This window comes from Lithobates pipiens, unplaced genomic scaffold (genome assembly GCF_037356315.1).
Source record: "Lithobates pipiens isolate NorthernLeopardFrog02 unplaced genomic scaffold, aLitPip1_a1.2 Scaffold_55, whole genome shotgun sequence".
Lineage (NCBI taxonomy): Eukaryota > Metazoa > Chordata > Amphibia > Anura > Ranidae > Lithobates > Lithobates pipiens.
In genome coordinates, this window is record NW_027507877.1 from 3,315,663 (window position 1) to 3,340,488 (window position 24,826).

At 45.5% G+C, this 24,826-nt stretch overlaps 1 protein-coding gene across 1 annotated transcript in view; it reads left to right on the forward strand.

Annotated features, from left to right (window-relative positions):
* LOC143957720 (cytosolic phospholipase A2 gamma-like) overlaps window positions 1–24,826 on the forward strand; it is a 99,245-nt gene that overhangs the window by 41,398 nt on the left and 33,021 nt on the right. The window contains exons 7-11 of the mRNA XM_077467419.1: window positions 215–323; window positions 7,086–7,226; window positions 17,459–17,509; window positions 21,666–21,701; window positions 24,182–24,217. Coding sequence (XP_077323545.1) covers window positions 215–323; window positions 7,086–7,226; window positions 17,459–17,509; window positions 21,666–21,701; window positions 24,182–24,217 — 373 coding nt within the window. The remainder of the gene's footprint in view (window positions 1–214; window positions 324–7,085; window positions 7,227–17,458; window positions 17,510–21,665; window positions 21,702–24,181; window positions 24,218–24,826) is intronic.

Genomic DNA, 24,826 nt, shown 5'->3' on the forward strand with positions numbered 1-24,826 from the left:
GGACTATCCAACTTGAGTGAACATCCAGCTGTGAATGGCTATTCTCTGGACTTAGTTGAACCTTATAACTAATAACACTGAACCTTGGGGTACACCATTAATAACACTGAACATGAGGGTATCCCAATATTAACACCGAACCTTGGGGTATCCCAATAATAACACTGAACTTTGGGGTACACGCACTGGTAATGTTTATCTCTTTCATCTCCAGATCAATGAAGGAAAGCTGTCCAGTCACAAAGAAATGTGTGAGACCGGTGAAGACCCGTATCCCATCTACTCTGCTGTGAGAAAGCAACAAATACATGAAAGCAAAGCAGGTGATTTTATTAGTGGCATTCCTAAAGCAGAGTTCCACCCAAAAGTGAAAGCTATCTTTGTTTGCACCCTCCCCCATTCCCGCTGCCACATTTGCCACATTGCGTTGTGTGGTGATCTGCAAAACATCTGGCCCCTCCTCCCCCCGCCTGCTGCCTTCTGGGAGACACACAGGTTCAATTTCTGTTTCCCTTTAGTAAGGGATGGGTCAATTTTGGGTGCCGAGATTGTGGGCTCCCTGGACAGGTAAGTGTCCTTATATTAAATGTCGGCACCCCACGAGTAACACTGAACCTTGGGGTACACCACTAATAACACTGAACATTGGGGAACCCCACTAATAACACTGAACCTTTGAATACACCTCTAATAACACTGAACCTTGGAGTATGCCACTAATAACACTGAACCTTGGGGCATACTATGAATAACACTGAACCTTTGGGTACACCACTAATAGCACTGAACCTTTGGGTACACCACTAGTAATACTGAACCTTGAGGTACATGGCTAATAACACGGAACCTTGGGGTACACCACTAATAACACAGAACCTTGGAGTACACCACTAATAACACTAAACCTTGGGGTACTCCACTAATAATACTGAACCTTGGGACAAACCACTAATAACACTAAACCTTGGGGTACACCACTAACACAACCTTGGGGAACCCCACTAATCACACTGCACCTTGGGGTACACCACTAGTAACACAAAACCTTGGGGTACACCACGAATAACACTGAACCTTGGGGTACACCACGAATAACACTGAACCTTGGGGTACACCAATAATCACACTGCACCTTGGGGAACCCCACTAATCACACTGCACCTTGGGGTACACCAATAATAAGACTGCACCTTGGGGAACACCACTTATCACACTGCACCTTGGGGAACACCAATAATAAGACTGCACCTTGGGGAACACCACTTATCACACTGCACCTTGGGGAACACCACTAATAACACGGAACCTTGGGGTACACCACTAATAACACAGAACCTTGGGGTACACCACTAGTAACACTGAACCTTGGGGTTCACCAATAATAACACTGAACCTTGAAGTACACCAATAAGACTAAACCTTGGAACTCCACTAATTCGTATGGGATACCACCAAGAAGAGGTAGAAGCTGAAAGCGCTGTCAGGGAACCCCAGAAGAGAAGTTTTGGGAGGCATTCTGTGCAAAATGATTATAGGGCAGATATGTATGTGTAGCACTACCCCCGTGGGGGTTGCAGATGATTTGGTTCCCAACTCTTGCACAGCCAGGCATCAAGCATTTTTCACACTTTCTTCAGACATAATGAACAGTCTTTGAGCTTGCTTTTTGTTGTTTTATTAGGGGTAACAACTTGGATGGGGATAGGAATTATGGGATGCCCAACTTGATAGTAAGGATGAGCTGAACACCCCCCGGTTCGGTTTGCACTAGAACCTGCGAACAGACCTATACTTCGTGTGAACTTTAGAACCCTATTAAAGTCTATGGGACTCGAACGTTCAAAATCTAAAGTGCTAATTTTAAAGGCTAATATGCAAGTTATTGTCCTAAAAAGTGTTTGGGGACCCGGGTTCTGCCCCAGGGGACATGGATCAATGCAAAAAAAAGTTTTAAAAATGGCCGTTTTTTCGGGAGCAGTGATTTTAATAATGATTAAAGTGAAACAATAAAAGTGTAATATTCCTTTAACTTTCATACCTGGGGGGTGTCTATAGTATGCCTGTGAAGGGGCGCATGTTTCCCGTGCTTAGAACTGTCCCTGCACAAAGTGTCATTTCTGCAGAAAAAAAGTAATTTTCAATCACTCGCGGCTATAATGAATTGTTGGCTCCCCGTAATACAGAGAGCAGTCATTGAAAGTCATTGATAAAAAAAAAAAACGTATCTGGTATGGATATTAAGGGGAACCCCGCGTCAAATGTAAAAAAAAAATTGACATGGGGGTCCCCCAAAAAATCCATACCAGACCCTTTATCCGAGCACGCAACCTGGCAGGCTGCAGGAAAAGCTCACCCCCCCCCCCCTCCTGAACCGTGTTAGGCCACATGCCCTCAACATTGGGAGGATGCTTTGGGGGTCTGTGACCCCTCAAAGCACCATGTCCCCATGTTGATGGGGACAAGGGCCTCATCCCCACAACCCTGGCCGGTGGTTGTGGGGGTCTGAGGGCGGGGGGCTTATCAGAATCTGGAAGCCCCCTTTAACACGGGGACCCCCCAGATCCCACCTCCCCCCGTTTGAAATGGTAAGGGGGTACAAAAGTACACCTACCATTTCACAAAGAAAGTGTAGACAGGGTGTCTATTGTAAACTTTTCTTATATTGAGTATTAACGTATGTTTTTTTATTCTTTGGGCTTATTTGCCTAATGGGAACGGATATGGATATTGCCTAAAATGTACAAGTTTACACAGGATATGAAACAGTACTTGATATGTTTTATACTTATTTTTATTTTCTTATTTTTTTTTATAAATAAATAACTTTTTATGTAAAACATTCTTCTTTCTTTTTCCCCCTTTGTGTATTTAACCGCTTCCTGCCCGCCCTATAGCCGAATGCCGGCCTTAGGGCGGGCGGCTTCCCGTGCCTGGCCGTCCCTGGACGGCCTGGTGTTTACTTCCGCAATGCGCGCCGCCGCGGGCGCGCATCGCGGAAGTTCTGTGTTTGCCGTGTCCCCCGGGGACAGGCAAACACAGATCGCTGTAAACGGCCAATCACAGCGGCCGTTTACAGCGTGATCGGCGTGTCCAATGGGAGATGATCTCATATGTAAACATATGAGATCATCTCTCAGCGCCGCTCTCCCTCCTCACACAGACAGCGTGTGAGAGGGGAGAGAAGAACGGCTGCAGCAGCCGTCAGTGTAAAAAAGAAAAAAAAAAAAAAAAAAAAGTAAAAAAAAAGTTTAATAAAAAGTGCCATCCTCCCCCAGAGCCATCCTCCCCCAGTGCCACCCCCCCCCAGTGCCATGCCCCCCCCCTCAGTGCCATCCTGCCCCAGTGCCATCCTGCCCCAGTGCCATCCGCCCCAGTGCCATCCGCCCCAGTGCCATCCTGCCCCAGTGCCATCCGCCCCAGTGCCATCCGCCCCAGTGCCATCCACCCCAGTGCAATCCACCCCACCCCAGTGCCACCTGCCCGCAGTGCTATCTGTCCCCAGTGCCACCTGTTGTCAGTGCCATTTGTCCCCAGTGCCATCTGTCATCAGTGCCACGTATAAGTGGCATCTGTCATCAGTGCCACGTGTTATTAGTGCCACATAGTGCCATCTGTCATCAGTGCCACGTATTAGTGCCATCTGTCATCAGTGCCACGTATCAGTGCCATTTGTCATCAGTGCCACCTGTCAGTGTCACGTGCCATCTGTTGTCAGTGTCACGTGTCATCAATGCCACTTATCAGTGCCATCTGTCATCAGTGTCACGTGTCATTGGTGCCACGTATTAGTGCCATCTGTCACCGGTGGCACGTATTAGTGCCACGTATTAGTGCCACATGTCATCAGTGCCACGTATTAGTGCCACGTGTCATCAGTGCCACATATTAGTGCCACGTGTCATCAGTGCCACGTATTAGTGCCACGTGTCATCAGTGCCACGTATTAGTGCCACGTGTCATCAGTGCCACATATTAGTGTCATCTGTCATCAGTGCCACGTGTCATCAGTGCCACGTATAAGTGTCATCATTGCCACGTATCAGTGCCATCTGTCATCAGTGTCACGTGTCATTGTCCTGGTATTTCAAAAGTGTAATAAGTAGTCAACAAGTTAGATGTGTAATTTATGCTCCTAGAACACGTGATGGCGCTCCCTGCATGTTGGGCCTCTCTATGTGGCCAGGCTGCGAAAAAGTCCCACACATGTGGTATTGTAATACTCAGGAGGAGTAGCAGAATTTTTTGGGGGGTGTCATTTGTGGTATACACATGCCACGTGAGAGAAATAACCTATTACAATGACAATTTTGTGGAGAAAAATAAAGAAAATGAAAAATCTTCATTTTGCAAAGAATTGTGGGAAAAAAATGACAACATCAAAAAGCTCACCATGCCTCTTACTAAATACCTTGGAATGTCTACTTTCCAAAAAGGGGTCATTTGGGGGGTATTTGTACTTTCCTGACTTGTTTGGGTCACAAGAAGCGAGATAGGCCACCAGTACATCAGATGTGATCAATTTTGTGCGATTCGCACCACAGCTTGTAGACTCTCTAACTTTCACAAAGACCAAATAATATCCACTAATTTGGGTTATTTTTTACCAAAGATATGTAGCAGTATAAATTGTGGCCAAAATTTATGAAGAAAAATTAATAATTTGCAAAATTCTGTCACAGAAACAAAGAAATATGCGTTTTTTTTCAAAATTTTCGGTCTTTTTTCATTTATAGCGCAAAAAATAAAAACCCCAGAGGTGATCAAATACCACCAAAAGAAAGCTCTATTTGTGGGAAAAAAAGGACACAAAATTCATTTGGGTACAGTGTTGCATGACTGAGTAATTGTCATTCAAAGTGTGAGAGCACCGAAAGCTGAAAATTGGTCTGGGCAGGAAGGGTGTTTAAGTGCCCAGTAAGCAAGTGGTTAAATATACTATTATGCCTAAAAAGTCCAACACAACTAACACTTTTTTTATTGAGGTTTTTTTTGTGTGTGTTTTCCTTTCCCCGTTTTCTCCCCTCCTTTCTTTTTGTTTTGATCGATGGTGATGGTTCAAGATGGAGATAAAGAGATTGAGATCCCTTTTCTCTATAAATTACCCTTTTTATTTTAATTTTTAATTTCCTAGAATCCTCTGATCTGAGGATTAGTCTGGAGGGCATAGTTTTGAATATTTACTCACAATATCAATTAACTGATTGATTGCACTGATACCTATACTGGTTTCGGTATTGGTGCCGATACCAAGGATTTGCACAAGTACTTGTACTCGTGCAAATGCTTGACCCAATACCTGGGCAGTTAAGATGATCGGTGTGGCGGTGGGGGAGTTACCATCACTGATAACCCTGTATAGATTTCAATAAAGGATCTGACAGTTGTTTCTCCTCCTATCCCTCCTGTGGGTTTCAGCTGCTTTATTGAAAGCCACACAGGGAGATCGGTGTTGTAACTCCCTCACCGCCGCACCAATCCTCCCTGACTGTTCCCTGAATCCTCCTCTGGTCCCCCTCCATGTCCTACTCTGTGTTCTCCGTGTGCTCCCTTGCGATACCCCTCTGTGTCCTCCTTCGGTTCAACCAGTGTCCACCTCCGTGCACTCCTCCCTTTGCTCCTCCGGTTCCCCTGCGTCTTCCTCCATGCACTCCTCCCATTGCTCCTTTTGGTTCCCCCGTGTCCCCCTCCGGGCCCTCTTTGTACTCCTCTACCCTCCCCTGTCACAGATCTAGTCAGGATGGAGAGTGGAGGAAGGAGCCTGTAAATCTGTAATTTACCGGCTCCTTCCTTTTATGAATGGAAAGAATTCCTGGGATTTCCCAGGGATGTATTTTGGGCCCTTTTTAAATATTGGTGCTACATTGGCTTTTCTCCAATCACCTGGTACCATTCCAGTCAGTAGACTGCCAGTAAAAATTCAGGAACAATGGTCTGGCAATTACTTGACGGAGTTCCCTAAGTACCCTCTGGTGCAAGCCATCTGGTCCCAGAGATTTATTAATGTTAAGTTTCCCAAGTCTAATTTTAATTCTGTCCTCTGTTAACCATGGAGGTGCTTCCTGTGATGTGTCATGAGGATAAACACTGCAGATTTGGTTTCTGAAGCCCCCCAATTCCCTTGTGAAGAATGAGGAGAAGAATCAATTCAATACCTTTGCCATCTCCTCCTCCTTTTTTCACCTCCGAATCCTCCCTCCAGTTACTTTGCCTTTGGGCTAGCCAGCCCCGAGACTCGGAATTGGATGGATCTGCACCCCAGGCCATGAGAGCCATGGGGGCTGGTCAGGAGGACCAGGACCAAACAGACAGAAAGATCTTCTGGACCAGAACCCAGAAGCATACAATGTCAGTACCTTAAGTACCCTCTCCCAGAATGCACAGAATGACACTCCCACTGGGCCGGTTCTGAGAAAAGCAGCACTCAACGCACCTAGCTGAACTGCATTCTCACACCTGCCAGAGATGACAGCGCCACCTATGGCCAATCAGAACACAGTGCAATCCAGCTAGACTGTTACTGAAACCATAATTTTGTGTAATTGACCCTAAAACCAAACTGCGGTTTTAAGAACTCTAAATAGAGAAAAAACACATAATGCATGCTCTTCAGGAGTCGGCGCTACAGTTGTAACATGACAAAATGCGTAAAAAGATCAAGTGGTATGAACACTTTTTTTCAAGGCACTGTGCCAAAGATGGTATATGATGATGGGACATGTTTTGTGTGTGCGGTTTTACAATACGTTTCATTAACAAAAAAGAAAATACATTTGTTTATTCTAGAGAATGTTTCCATCCCGCTCTTTCAAATTTTCTCACCACTGCAGTCAAAAACGAACGTTGATTTGACTCCACCAATCATTTAAAAAAATTAGATGAATGTTTTGATAACTACAATTTTCAATCAAAACTCTTCTTGTACACGGGCAGCTCTACAGTTGGTCTTTTTGTTGTTGTTGTTTGTTTTTCTTGTGAAGCTTGGAAGGACATTGCTTGCAATGAAGAGGGAATAGAGGTGACTCTTCGGTGTGTAGAGGTGACATCTCTGGATGGACAATAACTGGAGGAAAATCTTCTCATTTCAGAAGCTTGGTTTGAGTTCACTCCACACAAGTCCGGATTTCCTGCTTACGAACGCTATATAAAGACGGAACATCTGGGATGTAGATTTGAAGGAGGACGCTTATTGGAGGAGCAGCCTGAACATGACTTGATGTATCTTCAAGGTGAGTCAAATCAGAAATGGTCATTAACTAATGTGGCAAAAATTCTTACTTGTGCAATTTATCATAGCACCAAATCAGAATAGTTGCATTGTTACAGGAATCATTTTTTTATATATGTAGAGCTACCCCCCGCAAGAGTAAACTATGGTAGGTGGAATGAAAAGTATTGGGGGCATGGTCTGGTGGGGGTCCAGGCTGAGACCGCCCTTTACTATCATACAGCAGGTGTTGACTTGATGTGCGGCTCCCGGGACACCGAGTTACTCTCTACTGCTTCCCCTACAAGAGCTGCTGGTAGATTTGTGTACCCTGCTCTTACCAGCCCTGTGTGAGGCCTCAACCTCACTGACACCCCCAGTATACCTTTCTGTAAATATACGCAGGCTTACAAGAGCTCCATAGACTCAGAATAACAGACTAGAGATGGTCACAATGGAAAAATATGGTTTGTTTCAGACGGGTGAATCCAGAGTCTGGTCTCGAGGGCAACTGCCAGAAAATAAGGTTCTCGTGGGCAATTTGTCGGGGCAATGCCTGTTGTTGACGCTTCAATCATCCCGGCACCAAGGTTGTTATGGTGTCAGGATGAGTGAAGCACATTATTTCTATTACATTGTAATATAAAATTAAATAGTTCAACTCTAAGGGCCGGTTCACACAGGGGGCGACATGAGGCGACACGACTTGCCGTGCCACGATCTGACAAGTCGCCCCCGTTCTGTACAATGGAACCGTTCTGAGAGGAGCGACTCGAGTCGCTTCGACTCAGAAAAAAGGTTCCTGTACTACTTTTGGGCGACCTCGGGGCGACTTGCATTGACTTCTATACAGAAGTCATTTGCAAGTCGCCGCTGAGGTCGCGGCAGGTCGCGGCGAGGCAAGTCGGTGTCGCCTCGCATCGCCCCCTGTGTGAACCGGCCCTAACCCTTAATCCAGAATCAGTGGGACCCCTGAGCGTGTCACCTGCCACGGCGCCTGCCACCAGATGCGGAGTGTCACTTGCCACATTCCCTGCCACCAGATGCAGATTGTTAGTTGCCACGTCACCTTCCTTCAGATGCAGCTGGTCACTAGCCGCATCACCTGTGACCAGATGCAGATTCTCACTTGCCACCATTGCCTGCCACCAGATGCAGCTTGTCACTTACCACGTCACCTGCCACCAGATGAAGCCCATATGCAGCTTGTCATTTGCCACGTTAATTGCCAGGTTACTTGCCACCTGATTCAGCTTTTCTCTTGCCACATTAATTGCCACCAGATGCAGCTTGTCACTTGCCACATTAATTGATACCGGATGCGGATTGGCACTTGCCACATTGCCTGCCACCAGATGTGGATTGTCACTTGCCATGTTAATCGCCACCAGATGCGGATTGTCACTTGCCATGTTAATTGCCACCAGATGCAGATTGTCACTTGCCACATTCACTGCCACCGGATGCAGCTTGTTAGTTGCCATGCCACATTAATTGCCATGTTACTTGCCATCTGATGCAGCTTTTCACTTGCCACATTAATTGCCACCAGATGCGGATTGTCACTTGCCACATTGCCTGCCACCAGATTCGGATTGTCACTTTCCACGTTAATTGCCACCAGATTGGGATTGTCACTATCCATGTTTAATTGCCACCAGATGCAGATTGTCACTATCCTGCAACAACAGTAACAGTAGAGAAACGGGCTTCTCTCCCCAGTTTTTCAGCACATGTGAGGGCGGGCAGCGAGAGATGTCATCTCTCTGCTCCTTCTTCCGCCCGCTCACCAAGTTCACTGAGCGGTCCATTTACTAGCAAGACCGCACTCCCGCTCTGCACACCCACTAGCCCTTTAACTGGCCTGCTTGCCCGCTCCGCTCACTTGCTGGCCGCCTACTGACCTGAATGCCTGCCCACTCACTATTTTCTCAGGGGGAGCAATTGCTCCCTTGCCCTCTTGCCCTCCCCGGATCTGCCCCTGGTTTCAGATTAGTTTGCTAAGTTACAAATTTTGTTTTGTCATATTCGATATGTTAGACTGATTAATTTTTGGGATTAATTTTGTTTATTTGGATTAATTTCATATATATTTATTTTGAATCACATTTGAAAATGTATTTGAATTTGAAATAGAAACATTGCAATAAATACAGTAAGGTATAAAAGTGAAATATGATGATGATTCCGACTTATGCTACTCTATATAACAGAATAAAATAGAATATAATATATTCTATGGTATTCTATTATTTTCTATTCTGTTATATATGCTATTGTATTCTGTTGTATAAGCAGGAATCATCATCTTATTTTACTTTTTTACTGTACTTACTGTATTTATTGCAATATATCCATTACAAATTCTAATTATTTTCAAATTTGAATTCATATCTTCACATTATTTTTCAATTTTTAATTACTGTTTCGAATTTGAATAATTTGTTTTGTTATAATTTATTTTGGATTTGTTGAAATCTGTAAACAAATCGGATTTGTTGATAATTTTTAACTATTGTGATTCGGAAATTCGGATACAGCCAGATCTCTGAATAACAAAAATTTTGTCTGAATTTGGATTCGTAACTGCATTGTCAGGTTTGCGTTATAAAAGTATCACAAAGTATACTGGCATATTGGCTCACGTTGATATACGTCAGCAAAATGGCACGGCTATGCAAAACAACATATGGGTACATTGTTCCTTCCCGGAGGTGCGCGCCCACGGGAAGGAGGGGGACATGATTCCTGTAACCGGTGGGCCTGATCGCCACCCGCAGTTGCGGGAACAAGAGCCAGCATGCGTATTTGCTTATGTAAACACTCAAATCCCCGTTCTATCAGGGGGGAGGAGACATATTATGTGTTCCTAGTAAGTAGGAACAGTGATCTATCTCTTTTCCCAGTCATTCCCATCACCATGCAGTTAGAAACACAAACTAGGGAACACATTTAACCCCTTGATCACCCCCTAGTGTTGACCCCTTCCATCCAGTGACATTTACACAGTAATCAGTTCAATTTATAGCACTGATCACTGTATGAATATTAATGGTCTCAAAATGTGTCAAAAGAGTCCGATCTATCCGCCGAAATGTCACAGTACCGCTAAAAATGGCAGATCACTGCCATTACTAGTAAAAAAAATAATAATAAAAATGGCATAAAAATGCCATAACTGTTTCCCACAGTTTGTAGATGCTATAACTTTTGCGCAAACCAGTCAATATACACTTATTGCGGCGGTCTTGTGTAGTGTGTTGGCGTCTGTAGGATATAGTGGGTGTTCTGTGTACCTTCAACACAGTATACACAGTTCGTTATCGGCCGATTTTGTGTTCTTGCTCTTCTGTAGTGCAGTATAAACCATTATATCCACCTACATAGCTAGCTATCTTGCTATTTTTAAATAGAGTTTGCAGTCAGTTGTAGGAGATTGTGCGTGCTGTCTGCGTGCCCTGACCGCAGTATACACCGTTATATCCACCTACATAGCTCTTCTCTAATTGAACCATCTGCAGGAGTGGGTGTTGTGTGTGTGCCCCCAGCACAATATACACTACCCAATTGCTGGTTTTCCCATCTCCCTTCAGGCCATTACCATGTCTGGAAGGCCAGCAAGGAGAGGCAGACAGGCGCGAGCCGATAAAAGATGGCAAGCAGGCTCTGTGTCAAAAGACAACAGTGCTGGTCGTGGACGCGGTGTATCGTCATCATCGGCACGTGGCCATGGAACACGCTTGTCCTTCCTTTTAGCAGCTGGACATATTGAGCCGCAACATGCCGAAGACTTGGTAGAGTGGATGACCAAGCCCTCTTCATCCTCCTCATCCTCTCTCACCCAGTCTCAGGGTACTAGCAAAGCAGCTGCCAACGCATCGTCTTCCCTTCTCTCAATGTCATCATCAGTGACTCCTTCCCTAGACCCACCACGCCCTCCTGAGGAGTCTCCTGAACTCTTTGAGCACAGTGTTGGGTACATGCTCCAGGAGGATGCTCAGTGTTTTGTACGCTCTGATGATGATACTCAGCTAGAGGAAGGGAGTAGCGTGAGCGCAGAGAGAGGGGATGCTCAAGAAGGACAGCAATCTGGCAGTCATGTTCCACAAGCTGCAGCATACTGCCAGGTTTGCTCCAGTGATGAAGAGGGAGGGGATGATGAGGGCACTGACTCCACGTGGGTGCCTGGTAGGAGAGAGGAGGAGGAGGAGGCACATGTCCAACGAGGCAGGATGCCCTCCGGGGGCCAGCTTAGAGGCAGCACACCGACTGAATCACACCGTAGAGCTCCATCTGTGCAGGGCGCTGCCTCTGCGCTTTATTCTAAAAGTTCTTTGGTGTGGGCCTTTTTTGAGACGAGTGCATCAGATCGCACCGCTGCTATTTGCAACATATGTCTCAAACGTATCTCGCGTGGCCAAAACATCAGCCGCTTGGGCACCACATGCTTGACCAGACATATGTTGACCTGCCATGCAGCTTGTTGGCAAGCGTACCTCAAAGACCCACACCAAAGAACAAGCAGACCTCTCCTTGCTCCTCATCAGCTGGGATCTCCAACCCCACTAGACCTTCAGTCCTCTCTGAAACCTGCACTGAGAGGAATGAAGGTGTAGAATTAGGTGTGTCACAAACAAGTGCTTGCGGGCACTCTGCTAGCAGTACACCCACGTCCGATTATAGCAGGCAAATGTCTCTGCCCCAGCTGCTGGACCGCCAAAAGAAGTTCACTCCCAGCCATCCACATGCCCAGCGGTTGAATGCTAGTTTGGCTAAATTGCTAGCACTTCAACTGCTGCCTTTTCAGTTGGTAGACTCGGCCCCCTTCTGTGAGTTTGTACAATGTGCAGTTCCTCAGTGGCAGGTCCCCAAACACCACTTTTTCTCATGGAAGGCGATTCCGGCTCTCTACCGGCATGTGGAAGGCAATGTCCTTGCCTCGCTGGACAGGTTGGTCATACGATCATAAGGTGCATACTACCGCTGACTCATGGTCCAGCAGGCATGGACAGGGACATTACCTGTCTTTCACGGCCCATTAGGTCACTCTTCTGGCAGCTGGGAAGGATGCAGGACAAGGTGCAGTAGTGTTGGAGGTTGTTCCGCCACCACGCCTCCAAAATGCTACTATTGGTTGTGACACACCTCTCTCCTCCACCCCCTCCTCTTCTTCTTCCTCCATGGCCTCTTCCAGTGCTCTGTCCTCAGAACCAGCGGTGCTCCGTAGGCGTTCCAGGGGCTACGCAAGTACGCAGGCAAAACGATGCCATGCCGTGCTTGCGCTGGTTTGTTTGGGGGACAGGAGCCACACTGGGGCAGATGTTTTGTCAGCTCTGCAGGGGCAGGCCGAGAGGTGGTTGACGCCACACCAGCTTAAGCCAGGAATGGTGGTTTGCGACAATGGCAACAACCTCCTCTCTGCCCTCCGACAGGGACAACTGACCCATGTGCCCTGTGTGGCTCACGTCCTTAACCTGGTGGTGCAGCGGTTCTTGGGCAGGTACCCGGGCTTACAGGATGTCCTGAAGCAGGCCAGGAAAGTCTGTGTGCATTTCTGCCAATCGTTTAATGCCTGTGCTCAGCTGGCTGAGCTCCAAAAGGAGTTGAACCTGCCCAAGAACCGCCTTATATGTGACATGCCCACCAGGTGTAACTCAACATTGGCCATGCTGCAGCAGCTGCACACGCAGCAGAGGACCATCAATGTGTACCTGTGTGACTACGGCACCAGGAAAGGGTCAGGGAGCTCAGTTTTTTCTCACCACATCAGTGGGGCATGATCAGGGATGCATGCACTGTCCTGTCACCGTTTGAGGAGGCCACAAGGATGGTGAGCAGTGACAGTGCATGCATCAGTGACACTGTACCTCTTGTCCACCTCTTGGAGCATACGCTGCGTGGAATAATGGACAGGGCACTTGAGGCAGAACAGAGGCAGGAAGAGGAGGACTTCCTTGCCTTTCAAGGCCCCCTTTATCCAGACAGTGTTCCTGCTGTGCCACCCATTACACAGGATGAGGAGGAGGAGGATGAGGATGATTGTGTCAGCATGGAGGTGGAGGCTGGCACTCAGCATCAGCAGCAGCAGTCTTGTAGGGATGATTTACAGTCCCAGGAAACCCGTGGACTTGTACGTGGCTGGGAGGAGGTAGCTGCGGATCATGTTGTCCTTAGTGACCCAGAGGACTCCGGACTGAATGCCTCAGCTAACCTACGCTGCATGGCCTCCCTGATTCTGCAAAGCCTGCGGAAGGATCCTCGTATTCTTCGGATCAAGGAGAGGGACCATTACTGGCTGGCCACTCTCCTTGATCCACGGTACAAGGGTAAGGTTGCGGACCTTATCTTGCCTTCGGAGAGGGAGCAGAGTATGAGACATCTCCGGGAGGCCTTGCAGAAAGGTCTGTGCAACGCGTTCCCAGAGACTGGAAGGTTACAAACTCCTGGTTCTGGACAACATGTTGCTGAGGCATCGGTCAGAAGGAGCGGTGGAGAAGGTGGCTTTCTGACCGATTGCGTTCAGGCAATTTTTTATTCCGCAGCCCCAAGGTATGATCGGTTCCAGCAATCATCACCAGCGTCTGATTTACATGGTTAAGGAATACCTAGGGGCAAGGTCAGACTTGGGCACCTTTCCTACCGAAAATCCTCTGGCTTACTGGGTCTTGAGGATGGATCACTGGCCAGAGCTTGCACAGTATGCAATTGAGCTTCTGGCCTGTCCTGCATCCAGCGTTCTTTCGGAACGCACCTTCAGTGCTGCTGGTGGCTTTGTAACCGATCACAGGGTGCACCTGTCCACCGACTCGGTTGATCGACTGACCTTCATAAAGATGAATCAGTCTTCGATCACCACCAGCTACCAAGCACCTGAAGCTGATGTAACCGAATATATATTTTTTAAATATTACATCCCGTCAAGACTGCCTATGCTGATGCTATGTGACTATCCTGTTATGTTGGCTGTCTATCCTCTTCCTCCTCCACTGATATCTTGGAAGAAAATGTTTGGTTCTGGGTGATGCCACAAGCCCAATTTTTCAGCCCCTGTTCAACAGGGGCGTGTAATTACAATTTTTCATGCAAAGCATTGCAGCAGGGCTCATTCCTGTACTACAACTAGAGTATATGGGAGAGGTTGCAGTGTCGTGGCACCAGTGCCTAAGGCCCAATTTTTCAAAACCTGTTTAACAGGGGCGTGTAATTACAGTTCTTGATATAATATTTCACAGTAGGGGCCGTTCCTGTGCCCACCGAGAGTAACTGTGAGGACTTAGTGTTGTGGCACCAGCACCATAACCACCAAAGGCCCTATTTTTCTACCACTGTTCAACAATGGCATGTAATTACAATTCTTGATATAATTGTTCATAGCAGGGCTCTCCAGCACCTACCAAGAGTCACTTTGAGTGTTTACAGTGTTGTGGCAACGCCAACACCTTAGGCGCACATTTCTGCAGAGCATATAGGGCAGGCCCCTACTTTCAAACATCCTACTTGCAAATGGACGGAGACAACAGGAAGTGAGATGAAAAAAGATGGACGGCAAAACAAATTATACAGGGGTGATAACCCTTCCCTATGTTTTCCAAAAAGCTTAAAAATAGATTTTTTGACTGGAGCTACACTTTAAAAATGTACCAGTTCAAAATTACAAACAGATTCTACTTAACACAACAAACCTACACAGTCCCTGTCTTGTTTGCACCGCCTGTATACTGCTGTTCTGAGTATATAGGGCCTGGGGGCCCCACGCCTTTCCTTTTTTTTTAATATGGGTATGGGGTTCCCCTTAATATCTGTACAAGACCCAAAGGAGCTGGTAATGGGCAGGGGGGGCTACCCATGCCAGTTTTCTCAATGATTTTCATCCATATTGCCGGAACCAGATATTACATTAAAACCGCAAGCAGTTTTAAATGACTTTTTTTTTCCGTTAAATGTCATTTTGTGCAGGGACTGTTCTAAACACGGGAAACACGTGCCACTTCACAGGCATACTATAGACACCCCCGGCACGATATTTAAAGGAATATTTCACTTTTTACTTTTCACTTTAATCGTCATTAAAATCAGTGCTCCCGAATAAAACGGCAGTTTTTAAAAACATTTTAGGCATTGACCCATTTCCCCTGGGGCAGGAGCCAGGTCCCCAAACCTTTTTTAGGACAATATCTTGCATATTAGACATTAAAATTAGCACTTTTTATTTCGAACGTTCGAGTCCCATAGACTTCAATGGGGTTCTAAAGTTCACACAAATTTTAGGTCCGTTCGAAAGTTCTGGTATGAACCGGACAGGGGGGTGTTCGGCTCATCCCTACTTGAGACAGACAAGGGGGCTAATTTTAGGCCTGAGAGATTATACTGTAAAGATGAACACAGATCTGCCCTCAGGATAAAGTAATCTGAGTATAGTCTTTGAGGTGATCTTCTGCTGGCTACATTGGGGCCTTTTTGAGATGTTGGCATGCAGAAAAATAAGGGTATGTCTATATGTTGGGTGTTCAGGTTTTACCTGAAGAGGTAATTAGTAAGGAAGGGGAGTCTTTAGATGCAGTTTGGTTCTTTAAGCTAAGGCAGACCCACTTGCAGCAATAAGGTGTTATGGTGTGCACAGTGCAGAGCTCTGAGAAGAACAATAGGTAACTTGGCAGCGCTGGGCCTAGTTTAGCAACAGAATAAGCGTTTAGCACAATAGTGAGTGCAGGGTTTATACCTGCAACTTATTGCAAATGAAAACTGACAGTGTCAACAACGATTCAGCTTAACTGAGTCTGTGACCTGCTCACCACTCCCTTTCTCTGGAATTCTCCTTTGTCAGTTGGTTGGATGAACCAATGGAGGGTCCCATTTCTCACAGGTGATCATCAGTGATGGCGGGCGAGATGTCATGTACCTTGGTGGTTCCCTCCTGCATTTCCCCATCAGGCCATGGTGGTGGTGGCCCAAATCACAGATGGACATTGAAGAGTAGGCACCAGAGCAGTCGATTGGACAGCAGGCTCAGCTTGGTCCAGCCACCCGAGGATACGGCAGCCTCCAATGAAACTCAGCACAGCAGAGCATGGCACCTCACAGCACTTCTATCATCCACTCTCTGGTTGATGTGCTCCCCAGCTGACCTCCCTCCTTCCTGGGATTTCATTTTTAAGACCCCTCCTGCTCCCGGTTATCCCTGGATATCATATCCAGGGATATGATATCATAGTTGGTTTCCCAGTGATGGCCATGGCTCAGGTTCTTTTTCAGACTACATTTCCCAGAGAGCCAAAGCCTAAACTCAGTCACAAGCTAAATAAATAACACTTGCCACTGCCATCTTGTGGAAGGAAAATATTTCTGCAGCCCGTAACATTACATGTGCAACATCTGTTTTTATTGATTTTGAGATAGAGATACCGTACATAATAATGAGCTTAAGTGTAACCAGCCCCCCCCCCCCCCCCCCGCCCCATGTGAATGAGTATGGGGGAAATTGGAAACCTATTCATTCTCAAAGCAAAAAAAAGATGTCACCCAGAAATAAATATACCCAAGTGTTTGATAAGTCCTTTATTGAATAATAAAAAATGTCCATTGTTGTAAATCCATCATTAATCACAATGCCCACTGCTCACCGACTCATCAAAATGAAAAAACAAAACAAAAAACTGATGTACTTGGTGCAACAAGACCGATCCTGAATGACCGCTTCCCAAACTGTCTTTATCTATATAATTGAAGTAGTGGGGATAATAGTGACATCATTGTGATCATATTTGGGCAGTGGTGTCATTGCTATCCCTTTTGGTGGTGTCATTGCTATCCCCGCCCCTTTGCCTATATGTTTGTTGATTTCTGGCCATGGAAGCAATGTGCCAGTGACAGTGATGGTTGCTAGGGACACAATTGGTGCCAGCACCCGCAACTTACTTGGCAGCCATATGATGCTCAGCTCCGGATGAGCATGGGGGGGAGGGGGGTGAAGGGAAATATTTGGGACCTTTGACCAATCTTACAAACAGCCAAGGTTCAAACTGAACCTAGGTAGGCTCCATCCTAGTATTTACAACATAAGAGGACGCATGCCTGATTTTCCTTATGGATAATAACCAAGATATAACTGCCCTTGACAGTTGGAGAGAAAACCCATAGTTAAAGAATATGAATGTGTATATGGCTATGTGACTAATAAATACTATACATTCAATTCATAACTCCGATCCTCATTGTATTCAGCACTAATTCTGTCTTTTTTTTTTTTCTCTGCAGGATTGTGGGGAAGTGCACTCGGTGCTGATTGGGTTTGGTTATTCTTTCATGGTAGGTGTTCAACATTTACTGATTAAACCTCCCCTACAAGAAGGGATTCCCGGCTTGACAATCCATACAGCCAACTCCTCTCTAACTAATTGATGCAGCAATTATTAATAATAATAATAATAGATGACTAAAATTTCTATGCCAGCTTTATTTGGTGTGACTGCCCCTTGCCTTCAAAACGGCATCAATTCCTCAAGGTAGACTTGCACACAGTTTATGGAGGAACTCAGTAGGCAGGTTGTTCCAAACATCTTGGAGAACTGAGCACAGATCTGTGGATGTCGGCTCCCTCAAATCCTTTTGTCTCTTCATGTCGTCCCAGACAGACTCCATAATACTGAGGGCTCTGTGGGAGCCAAGCCATCACTTTTTAGATTCCTTATTTACACTGAAGATCGTTCTTAATGACATTGGCTGGATGCTTGGGGTGGTTGTCCACTACAGAATAGAGTTGGGGCCTCCCTGATAGTACGGCATGATGGATAAGTACCTGCCTTATTTGATCAGCATTGAGGAAATCATTGTTCGGGCAATGTTGAGGAGTGTAGACGCAGTGGTCGGCCAAGGAAACTGTATGAAGCAGATGAAAGACACATCATGCTTTATTCCCTTCCACATTGGATGATGCCCAGCACTGCCATCGGCACAGAACTGGAGGAGACCAGTGGGACCCAGGTACCTCCATCTACTGTCTGGAGAAGTCTGGCCAGAAGTGGTCTTCATGGAAGAATTGTGGAAACAAGGCTAAATGATTCAACTATGTAAGAAAACCTAGGAACCGAGGGGGACAGAAAAATGGAAGCAGGCACTTTGGACTAAAGAATAAAATGTGAAATATTTGTCTGCAGCAGGAGGCAGTTTTTTGGGGGAAGGGCTGGAGAGCGATACAACATTGAGTGTCTGCAGGCAACTGAAGCATGGTGAAGGTTCCTTGCAAGTTTGGGGCAAGATTTGGTCAGGATCACTGGTGTTCTGCCATACCATTAGGGAGGAGATTGGACGGAAATTTATTCTGCAGCAGGAAAACCACCACAAACATACAGCCAATGTCATTAAGAACTATCTTCAGTGTAAATGAGTACAAGGAGTGCTGGAAGTCATGGTTTGGCCCCCACATAGTCCTTATCTCACCATCATGGAGTCTGTTTGGGATGACATGAAGAGACAGAAGGATCGGAGGCATCCAACACCCACAGAGATCTGTGCTTCGTTCTCCAAGATGAACAGAGAACAACCTACCTGCTGAGGTAATTCAAAAACTGTGTGCAAGTCTAGTCAAGGATTCCTCTTACTTTCCATTTTGTTAATTGATGAAAATAATATATTAACACTTTTATTTCTGAAAGCATTCTTCATTTATAGCATTTCTTCACACCTGCCTAATGACTCAATTGACATTCATATTTTTAATAAAATGCCAGTTAGGCCGCGTACACACGCGCGGACTGTTCGCCCAACTTTGTCCGCTGAACAGTGTTTGGGCGGACAGTCCGCTCGTGTGTGGGCTTTCAGCGGACAGTTTCAGCGGACAGTTTGACGAACAAGGTTTTTCGGAAATTCCGTAAAACTGTCCGCTGAAACCTTGTTTCAGCGAACAGTCCGCTCGTGTGTAGGCTTGTTCGTCAAACAAAGTTGCGCGCATGCTCAGAAAGGATTTTCACGCCGAAAGCTATAATGCAGTGTATAGGACGTCGTATTTTTCGTCCCGTCGTACGTGCCGTTCACGTCATCGCGCACGGTTTCAGCAAACTGTTCGTCCGTCGTGTGTGGCCATGTCCGTCCATGCTAAGTTTGAGCGGACTGTTTGCCGAAACTGTTGGACGGACAAAGTTGGGCGAACAGTCCGCGCGTGTGTACGCGGCCTAATTTTCAGTCTCTGAGTCCACTTACATTTGAAATAGACAGTCACATGGGTGAAATAAAGAACCATATCTTGGCAGGTGCAATTCATCCTCCTTGCTGTAGGTGACACTAATTACTGTGCTGCTGTGCTTGAGGAGAGAAACATTGTTCCTCTGTAGGCTCCATAGGAGTTATCAGGGGAGCAGTGGTGTGTTTGGACACGGTAACGCTGGATGTGCTCAGCGGCCATCTTTAGTGTTGGCAATGTTAATAGGTAGCAGTTCCCTATTGCATTTGGCATGCATTATGCGAGGGTCTAGTGCAGGAAGAGGAACCATGCTTGTCAGGGGCAGTGAGTTGGCCTCAGGAAAAGGTTCCTGCTTGAGGAGGGAAAGATTATGGACAACGCTGCAAGCTTCACTGTTCACCGTCCGAAAGACTAAACTTCTAAGCTCTGGCAAGTCTCCTCAACAGCAGTTTGTGCCTTCACATCACTAGTCGGCCACCCCTCTTACAGATGCAGCGCCCGGTAATGTAGGCCAGACGTTTGAGACATATGCAGTACTGAGAGATACTGTAAGCCTCCAACGTTACTGTAAATGTACTTGTATCGCCAGAGTTACTGAGTTCTGGTTCAAGAGTATTTGGAATGGTTTGCCGCAGTTACTATCACCATTGTGCCAGTGCTAGTGATCTCAGATTACAGTTGCCTCCTTGACTGTTCAGTTACCTCCCAAAAATACAAGAATTGTTTAACCTTTTCCTCCAATTTGGCCAATTTCCAGCCCCACCCACACATATCCTCAGAGTGTTTAAAGAAAATATGTGCCAAGAGACCTATGTTGGGTGTGATTGCTGCCCTCAACTTCTAGAAGTACTAATTTCTTGGTTGTCACTCTAAAGCCTCGTACACACGATCAGACTGTTGGCCAACCGAGCGTCTGATTTTTGTCCGAAGGCGTGTGCCTGGAACTTGTCTTGCATACTAACGGTATACAATTTGTCAGCCAACAAACACAAACGTAGTGAAGTACTACAAGGAATTTCAGCTCTTGAGCACCACCCTTTGGACCCCTTCTGCTAATTTTGTGTTTGAGCATTGATAACGAGCATGCGTGTTTTTACTTTCCACTTTTGTGTGACGGACTTGTGTACCGACGATACGAAAATCAGACAACAGACCGTTGTCTGCCGAAAATTTACTAGCCTGCCATCCAACATTTGGCTGAAAGTTGGACAACAATTGTTAGAAGGAACGTACTAACGGTCAGATTTTAGGACAACAGTCTGTCAACAGACAATCTCCTCCCAACAATTGTACCGCGTCTACGAGGCTTAATGGATTCAACATTTTTCTCACTCCCTAATATAGTTATGTAGATAAGGTCCTATGTGTTGTCATGCGTTGATGCGTGTAACAGCGCCTTACATTGAGTTGAACAGTCAATGCAATATAAATGGGCTGAAACTCACAGCAACGCATGCAGAAATGGGGCAGGCTTCATTTTATGGCAGGGCAAAGCACAGGGCACCGTGCTGCATTGCAGTGTATATGCCTTTGGGAGGTGCACTGGGCAGCTATTCACAATAAATTGCATCATCTCTCAGATGTGGGATGATGAAACTTCCACCCATGTGCAGGAGTTCAGTCATCCCGGCACACAGGCACCATGCCGGAACGTATACTGAGCTGCGCATGCTCAGCGTACATTCAAAAAAAAAAGTACCTTGTGCAATAAATAGCCTGCCTGCTTACACTTTTCCAAAGAAAGCCTTTAATTCTACTTTAAGGGGTCCAATTTGACTAGTACAGTCCAAGAACAGATTTATTTAAAATGTGCATATGTTGTGCTTTGGATGTTCAAGAGCTCCCAATCCTCCCCCCCCCCCCATCCTCCCGCCCCATCCTCCCCCCAATCCTCCCATACCTCTGTTCAAAACACATACCTGCCCAGCAGATCCAATGTTGTCCTGCAGTGATTCACTATTCAGGTTGCCTGCCATATTTATCCTCCTCAGCCAGCTTCTACTTCTGGGTTCAGGCAGCTCGGCCCCCAATGACATGTGAGCTCCGCCCCTTGGCACATGCTCTGCACATGGACTCCCGCAGACTCCTTGGATATGTGAGATATCGGGGTCAGGTCATGTCATTATGGACTAGACAAGAATGGTGACAGGGAATGGGAAAAAAAATAATCAGAAAGAGCCCCCCCCCCCCAATATAAACTGCCTATTGTGAGTATTGTGTTTTTTTTTTATTGTATTTAATATTTTTTAATTAAAGATAATATAACAGAATGTATTTGTTTTACAGACATGTACAAAGATTTCATCCAGTGGCTGAAGGGAGGTAAGAAGTCAACTTTAGACCTCTTGGCAACTCCAGATTACCATTAAAATTAAAATGTCGGGTACTTCCTGTTGGGAAAAGATGTCCAAACCTGCCTGGCCCTATGTGAAAAAGTAACTGCCCCTCTAAACCTAATAACTGCTTGTACCACTCTTGGTGGCAACAACTGCAAACAAGCATTTACAATAACTGGCAATGAGTCTTTCACATTGATGTCAAATCTTTTTTGCAATTTTGCAGAATTGTTTTAATTCATCCATATTGGAGAGTTTTGTAGCATGAACGGTTTGTTGAAGGTCATGCCACAGCTTCTCAATTGGATTTAAGTCCAGACTTTGACCAGGCCTCTCGAAAAACCTTCGTTTTGTTTTTGGAGCCATTCAGAGGTGGGCTTGCTGGTGTGTTTCAGATCATTGTCCTGCTGCATGACCCAAGTGCATTTGAGCTTGAGGTCATGAACTGATGGCCGGACATTCTCCTGCAGGATTTTCTGGTAAATTGCAGAATTCATGGCTCCATTAATTATTGCAAGTCGTCCAGCCCCAGACCATCACACTACCACCTCCATGTGTGACTGTTGGGATGATGTTATTTTTATAAAATGCTGTGACAGTTTTACACCGGATGTAACGGGACTCACACTTTCCAAAAAGTTCAACTTTTGTCTCACCAGTCCAGAGAATATTTGCCCAAAAGTATTGGGGATAATCGAGATTATCCCCAATTACCTGAGGCAAGTGAGGCCTGCAGGTCTTTAGATGTTGTTCTGGGTTACTTTATGACCTCCTGGATGAGTCTTCATTGTGCTCTTGGAGGTGTTTTAGGAAGATTCACCACTGTTCCAAGTTTTCTCCATTTGTGGATAATGACTCTCGCCGTGGTTCCCTGGAGTCCCAAAGCCTTTGCAATTATTTAATTTTTTGAGATTGCAGCATGATGTTTCTTTTTGAGATCTTTTAATGTGCTTCACTTTATCAGACAACTTCTATTTAAGTGATATCTTAATTCAACAGGTCTGGCAGTAGTCAGACCTAAGTGTGGCAAGTGAAATTTAAAGCAGCTTTACAAAAAATGTGGTTAACCACTACAATACAGGGCACTTTCGCCCCCTTCCTTCCCAGCCCAATTTTCAGCTTTCATCGCTCTAGCGCTTTCAGTGACAATTGCGCGGTCGTGCTACACTGTACCCAAATGAAATTGTTATCATTTTGTTCGCACAAATAGAGCTTTATTTTGGTGTTATTTATTCACGACTCCGTTTTTTTTTTTTTTTTTGCGATATAAGCGCAAAAATAGCGGAAATTTGGAAAAAAAACAATATTTTCTTTTTTCTATTTGAAAAGAAATCCAATAAAATCAAATTTTGTCATAAATTTAAGCCAAAATGTATTCTGCTACATGTTTTTGGTAAAAAAAATTCCGTTAAGTGTATAATAATTGGTTTGTGTGATCACGGACATATGTACGCAAATGATCATGTACATATGTGTGCAGGTGATCACGTACATATGTGTGCAGATAATCATTGGGACATGTGATTTTAGTGGGACATATGTGGGGGACATGTTTTTATTATTAGGGACATGTGTTTTTATTATTTGGGGACATGTATGTTTTGGGGACATGTGTGTTTTGGGGACATGTGTGGGGACTGTGTTTGTACTGTGTGGTGTGTTGTGTGTTTACACTACACTGATGATCAGTGAGTAAAAAGCTGTAAAAAGCAGCTCATACTCACTGATCATCAGCCGGCTGCAGCGTTCTGCTCTCCTCTCCTCAGCGGTGACTTCCGTGTGAGGAGAGGAGAGCCGATTGCCTAGCAACCGGCTGTTTGTTTACATCACATGACGGCCGTGATTGGACACGGCCGTCATGTGATCAGGAGGGCCAATCACAGAGCCCTCCTGCCGATCTGAGATGTGCCGTGTCCGGGTGACACGAGCACATCGGGATCGCGCCGCTGCGCGGGCGCGCGCGCGCGATCCCGCTACTCCTGAATGACGTTCCTGAACGTCCTATCAGGAGTAGACGGCTCCCACCCGGCCGTATATATGCATTGGCCGGGTGGGAAGTGGTTAATCACAGTTCATTCATAATTTAGCGAAGGGGCAATTACTTTTTCACATAGGGCTAGACAGGTTTGGACAATGCAAAAAAAAAACGGGGAGCAAATACTTATTATTGGATTTGGGTGTCAAATTGGCAATCCCTGGATTTCTTTCCAATCTAACACAGAGTTTTTAGTTGGGACTTTTTTTGCTACTCACTTCACAATTTTTTGAGGTGTATATTGTAGTACATTTCACGGTGTACTCTCCGGACCCCTTTATGGAATTTATCTATATGTTTATTATTTTATATTGTTAGTAATGGATTGTCACTCATTAATTATGTTTAGACTCATAAGTAGATTTTATGCACTGCACTTTTTCAATGGTATAATTCTGTACATGTTATCTGTGTGTTTTCACTTTCTGCAGATAAGTCAAAGAAGTTTAGCCTGGAAATTAAGCTAGGTAGGTTATGCTGTGGATGAATTGATATGGTGTCAGATCATGTTCCTTTTGTTACTTGGTGGAGGATGCGGGCAGTGTTGGTCATTTTACGTTAAAAAAGTAATTTAGTTAAGTTACAAATCTCCCAAAAAGTAATTGCGTTAGTAACACAGTTACTACATTGGAAAAGTAATTAGTTACGCAGCAAAGTAACTCTGACTTTTTTTATATTCTAAGGGGCGGGTCTGGTATTACTGTAAGCAAGGGGCGCGTTCCCCTCTGTACCCCCCTGCACGTCTGTTCCCCCCACACATATATCTGTTCCCCCTCTGTAAATCTGTCCCCCCAAACTCACGGATCAGAACGTTCCTCTGATCAGAGTCACAGATTGGATCATTTTTCGGATCAGCAAATAATAATTGAATTTGCAAAAACCTGTTAAAATTCCACCACCATATAGTCCCCACTGTAATATCCACAATCTCCCCCACTGTAATATCCACAATCTCCCCCACTGTAATATCCACAATCTCCCCCACTGTAATATCCACAATCTCCCCCACTGTAATATCCACAATCTCCCCCACTGTAATATCCACAATCTATAGTTGAGTATGGCTGGGTATTACC